The sequence below is a fragment of the Vanellus vanellus genome (assembly GCF_965231255.1).
Source record: "Vanellus vanellus genome assembly, contig: HAP1_SCAFFOLD_110, whole genome shotgun sequence".
In the NCBI taxonomy this organism is placed as follows: domain Eukaryota; kingdom Metazoa; phylum Chordata; class Aves; order Charadriiformes; family Charadriidae; genus Vanellus; species Vanellus vanellus.
This window is the reverse complement of record NW_028127815.1, coordinates 336,253-342,216: the sequence shown is the minus strand read 5'-3', so window position 1 is coordinate 342,216 and position 5,964 is coordinate 336,253. Positions and strand designations below refer to the sequence as shown.

Sequence of the window (5,964 nt, the reverse complement as noted above, 5' to 3'; positions counted from 1 at the left end):
GCCGAGTACAGGGGGATGATTACTTCCCTAGTCCGGCTCACCACACTATTCCTGATGCAGGCCAGGATGGTGTTGGCCTTCTTGGCTGCCTGGGCACACTGCTGGCTCATGCTCAGCCGGCTGTCCACCAACACCCCCAGGTCCTTTTCTGCCAGGCAGCTTTCGAGCCACTCCGTCTGTAGCGCTGCATGGGGTTGTTGTGACCCAAGTGCAGGACCCGACACTTGGCCTTGTTGAACCTCATACCATTGGCCTCTGCCCATCTGTCCAGCCTGTCCAGATCCCTCTGCAGAGCCAATCTACCCTCAAGCAGATCAACACGCCCACCTATCTTAGTGTCGTCTGCGATCTTACTGAAGGTGCATTCGATCCTCTCATCCAGATCATTGATAAAGATATTAAAGAGAATGGGCCCCAGCACCGATCCCTGGGGGACACCACTTGTCACTGGACACCAACTGGATTTAATTCCATTTACCACCACTCTCTGGACACGGCCATCCAGCCAGTTTTTTACCCAGCGAAGAGTACACCTATCCAGGCCATGAGCAGCCAGTTTCTCCAGGATAATGCTATGGGAAACGGTGTCAAAAGCCTTGCAGAAATCCAGGTAGATAACATCCACAGCTTTTCCCTCCACCACTAAGTGGGTCACCTTGTCATAGAAGGGGATCAGGTTTGACAGGTTTTAATGATTGGACTATGTGATCTTACAGGTCTTCTCCAATATAGGAGTTTCTGTGATACTGTGATTCTGTGATGATGGCCCTGGGGCAACCTCGCCAGGGTGTCCAGTGGGCACAGGCACAGCCCAGACCCTGCTCGTCTGGTCCCTCATGTCTCTCGCAGGAGCCCGGCTGTGCCAGGACACTGCTGTGTGTCCCCACCCTGCACACTCCCACACTTCAGCTCTTCCCTGGGGTTGTCCTCTCTGGGGCACTTCCCATCCCCACCAGCCCAGACACTCCCTGAACCTGGCTATCTCCTGCCCTCTCCCCAGCACAGACCAGCAGAGCAGCCCCATTGGGACTGGTCCCACAGCAGGATGTGCAGGCCAGTGAGACTGTCCACCCAGCCGGCATGCTGAGGAGATCTCCACCCCAGGCAGCTTGCAGCCCCAGCTGCCAAATGTCCTCCCAGGATGGCATGAGAGAATTGGCCCAGGGCACCCTCAGGAAGGTCCTTTGGCCCCAGGGACAGGGCAACCTGCCCCAAGCTGCCCCACCGCAGCAAAGGGTTCCTCTTGCCATGGCTGCCCTGCACACACTCGGTGCCCTGCTCTTCTCCCGCCACAGCCCATCTGCCCTCAGAGCCTTTTCCCGAGAGAGCTCATCCGTGCTGGCCTGGCCAGCCGTTCCTGCACCCCCTCCCCAGGCGTCCCACAGCCCCCGAGCTGGTGGTGCGGCTCTGCAGAGCCGGGGGCTGTGGTGCCCAGGGCCATGCTGGTCAGGCTGGGAGGCAGACCCAGCTCAGATGGCTCCTGCCCCCTCCACCTCAGCACACAGATGAGGCCCCTGCAGCTATAGAGAACATCTTGGAGAATGCGTCTCAGACAAACAAGTCAGTGCAGGGCCCTTTATTTTGTTTAAACACACAGAGAGAGCAGCTCCTTATTTACAGAAAGTCTCTGCCTCACACAAGACAGGCAGATGCTGACATCGAAAAAGGATAAAGGATGGCTCTGTTCTTTTGTTGACAGCATTCATACAACCATGAAATCCAAACACCAAAGACACAAAAGGAAAAACTCTACCAAAGAGAGTCTGGGCCTGTAATGAGTTACATTATGAGTGATATGCAGAACAAGATGGGCAGTTCATTTCTGCTTCTGAGAAGAAACCAGTGATCCATTTCCTTAGGGCATCCTTGAGCTGCTGGTTCCTCATGCTGTAGATGAGAGGGTTCACTACTGGAGGCACCACTGAGTACAGAAATGACACCAACAGGTTCAGGGATGGGGAGGAGACAGATGGGGGCTTCAGATAGGCAAATATGGCAGTGCTGACAAAGAGGGAGACCACAGCCAGGTGAGGGAGGCACGTGGAAAAGGCTTTGTGCCGTCCCTGCTCAGAGGGCATCCTCAGCACAGCCCTCAAGATCTTCACATACGAAAAAAGAATGAAAGCAAAACAAATGAATCCTAGTAAGATGCTAACTACCAGAAGCCCAACTTCCCTGAGGTAGTCTGAATGAGAGCAGGAGAGCTTGAGGATGTGGGGGATTTCACAGAAGAACTGGTGCAGGGCATTGCCCTGGCAGAGGGGCAGTGAAAATGTATTGGCCGTGTGCAGCACAGCATAGGCAAAAACACTGCCCCAGACAGCTGCTGCCATGCGGACACAAGCTCTGCTGCCCAGGAGGGTCCTGTAGTGCAGGGGATGGCAGATGGCAACGTAGCGGTCATAGGCCATGATGGTGAGAAGAGAAAACTCTGCTGACATGAAGAAGCCGAACAAAAAGACCTGAGCAGCACATCCTGCATAGGAGATGGCCCTGGTGTTCCAGAGGGAATTGGCCATGGCTTTGGGGAGAGTTGTGGAAATGGAGCCCAGGTCAAGAACAGAGAGGTTGAGGAGGAAGAAGTACATGGGGGTGTGGAGGCGGTGGTCGCAGGCGATGGTGGTGATGATGAGGCCGTTTCCCAGGAGGGCAGCCAGGTAGATGCCCAGGAAGAGCCAGAAGGTCAAGACCTGGAGCTCCCGTGTGTCTGCGAACGGCAGGAGGAGGAAGTGGGTGATGGAGCTGCTGTTGGACATCTGAACCCTTTGCTCATGAGGTTCTGCCAAAGCAGGAAAGCACACTCAGAAGTTAGGACTGCTCTGAGCAAATCTCTTCTCATTCCGTGTGTCCCATTCTCCCCTGTCCTTCCCAAATACACATTGCCTTCCTCCTTCCTTTTAGGACTTCCTTTTGACTACCCCAAGTTCTGAGCTCTGCTTTGTGCTGGCCAAACACGACATGAGGAGGAGGCTTCTGCCCATGGTCTCCGGAGCAGTCACCCCTGCTCGACAGCAGTGGGCATCTGGGAAAGGTGGGGCAGCTTCTGAAAGTCGCCGTTTGCCTCATCGGTAATCCCTGTGTCATGAAGACAAGCTGGTCAGCATTTTCCAGCAGGAGAATGCCAGGGAAACTCCCACAAGTGCTCAAAGTGCAGTGATCTCAGCAGAGCCAGCTCACCCCCCAGCTCCACACTGCATTTTCCACAGCCCCACAGGTTTGGGTGGTTTGAAGGACTTTGGTCCCACGGACACAGCTGCATGGCAGTGTTGGTGTGTGAGCCACACCTGAACCCCCTCTTCCTAGAGAGTATGGATGTAAGAACAAGAGCAGCATGGACAGGAGGGAAAGGTGGAGAAATGCTCCTGCTGAGAGAAGACAGAGACCCATAGAACTAAGGAGTTTCTCCTCCTTGGTGTGTGGCTGCTGAGGAGGCACCTCAGCCAGAAACCCCACAGCCTTGATGTCAGAAGCTCTGCTGGGCGAGAGAGGAGACCAGTAGAAGGCGCCCTCATTACAGGAGATGGCAGGAAGGTGCCCGAATCACCCTCCCAAGGCACATGGGAGCTGCTCCCTCTCTTTCCCTGCCCAGGGCTCTGCTGCCTGGAGCTGTCCCTGCTGGGAGCTCTTTCTCTGTCAGCGCATCTCCTCGTCGGCAGTGCACACAGAACCCATCACAGATGCTGTGTGCTCATCTCTGTCCTGCAGACACCTCCTGGCAGCAGAACATTGCCCAGGAGCATTACTGTGGGCACAGGCTCTGACAGGAACATCTGACTGACCCTGATAAGACTGGAAAGGTGATGCTGGGTGCTCTCTGTAAGCTGTAGCATATGGATTTTTCTTACTCCCTGATTTATTCACCTCTAAGTGAAAAAGATTTGGAGGCTCTGTGCCTTCTGAAGAACAGGGAGACAAATCTCCATGTCTCACTCCCCACAAACAAAAGAAAAAAAAAAAAGCAGAAGACTGAAATCACAAACTCCTTCGCTTTCAGGTAGCCTTTGCCTTGAGGTTCTTCTTGAAAAGTTTCCTCTGCCACTGCCCTTCAGCTGTGAGCAGCCCTGACCCACGCAGTTCTCTCTTGGCAACACCAGGACCCTGCCATGCAAGGAGTTGCTCCTTCCACACACACCTTCTCCCCACAGCACCTCCGTGGGAGGGGGAGAGCTGACCTTGGCAGGCGGCAGAGTCCCTGCCCCGGCACACAGCCCCTGGGGTGCAGGGACCCTGCTGGCAAGGACAGCCCTGCCCACCCCTGCCTGCACACCCACCATCACACATGGCAGTGGTCCTAAGGAGAAGGCAGACGTCGTGCCCTCTCCCTCTGAAGGCACTGCAGGGCATTCCTGCTCTGGAGCACATTCTTCACCTCTACACTAGAGGAAGTGTCAGAGTCCTCCTGAAAGATCCCATAGGCCATGGGAGGAGCAGCTTTTGGACATCTTTCCAAGAACTGCAGCTGCAATTTCCCTAACCCAGAGACTTACCATGTCAAGGGCTATGAAGGTTTCTCCCGCAGTAAGCTCTCAGCATCCTCCCTCTCCAGACTGTCTTCAACCTCTCTCTGCCACCCTGCTCTGCCCTCGCTGCCTGCAGGCAGTGCCCTCAGCCCTGCTGCGCTGTGCAGAGGAGCTGCTCCTGGGCAGAGCTGTCTCTGCAGTGCTGCCCGCTTGCCAGGAGCTCCCTCTGTCCCAGCAGCCCGGCCCAGCTCAGCAGCAGAGGACCAGCCCACGGTGCCACTCTCTCTGTCCCCTCTGGGCTCCCTGGAGGTGTCCCTGGGGCTCCAGGGGAACCGCCTGTGAAAAAGGCTGATGCAATCTCTCATGTTCCCTCCCTCAGTTGCGCAGAGACACTTACTTCCACCAGTGGTATTTCTCCCAGCAGAAGAAGAGCTGGCCATGAGTAACCCCTCTTCTTGTCCCATCAGTAGCACACACGAGGTCTTGGACTCTTGGTACCAGGAGTCCTTATGGCAAGTCACCGCTTGCCTGGTGCCACAGCTGGGGGGCTTCAGCCCAAACGTGCAGCAATGATCTCAGCCAGGGGCACAGACAGGACGAGCTGGAGCCGTTCCTGTGGCAGACAGAGCTGTGACATGGTGGCAGAGCTCAGTCCAGCTGGTCTTCAAGGACAGCCTCCTCCAAGCTCTGCTATAGTCCAGATGGCAATTCAATCTAACCCCCAAAGGCAATTCAAGGGCACCAGAATGAGTGTTTACTCCTTCAGGAAGTGTTCAAGGAGAAACAAAGCCACTGTGTGGCCACTGCTGAGTTTCAGAGAGCGGGTGGAGCTATATGGGAGATTCTATACATCCTCTTTGCCTCACTCTGCCCCAGCAAGGTCTCCCAGAGCTCTGAGACTCGGGGCAGGAATCTGGAGGAACGCCACCAGCAGTGGATTGTTCCCAAGTCACCTTAACTAAGACAATCCTTACCAGTCTATGGGACAGGAGGGGTGGCAGCTGAGGGAGATGACAGGGTAAACCAATGTCCCAGCGTGTCCAATGACACTCCGTAATCATTGAAAGGCCATGGAGGTTGAGGGAGGGAACTCCCTGATGACTGGCAGCATCCAAATATTGCATGCTCTTACCTAGTCTTTCTTTTCTCGCTGACATACTTAAAGAAGGATTTTTGTTTGTCTTGATGCCCCTGGCCAGATTTAGTTCTATCTGGGCTTTAGCTTGCCTAACCTGATCCGGGGCTGCTTGAACAATTTCTCTGTATTCCTCCCAGGCTTCCCGCCCCTGTTTCCACTCCCTATAGGCCTCCTTTTCACTTGTGAGCATGTCCAGGAGCTCCTTGTTCATCCATGCAGGCCTCCTGGCTTTTCTGCCTGCCTTTGTAGGGATGCATGACTCCTGAGCTTGGAGAAGGTGAGCCTTGAATATTAACTGGCTTACTTGGGCCCTTCTTCCCTCCAGCGCTTCATCCCATGGCACTATACCAAGCAGATGCTTCAAGG

At 54.9% G+C, this 5,964-nt stretch overlaps 1 protein-coding gene across 1 annotated transcript; it reads right to left on the bottom strand.

The window, feature by feature from the left end:
* Positions 1-1,784: 1,784 nt before the first annotated feature.
* Positions 1,785-2,756, bottom strand: LOC309684970 (olfactory receptor 14C36-like; the record flags this gene model as incomplete). The annotated part of the gene is made up of 1 exon (XM_082500803.1): positions 1,785-2,756. The coding sequence occupies one exon, from the start codon at positions 2,754-2,756 to the stop codon at positions 1,785-1,787; it is 972 nt and encodes a 323-aa protein (XP_082356929.1).
* Positions 2,757-5,964: the final 3,208 nt, after the last annotated feature.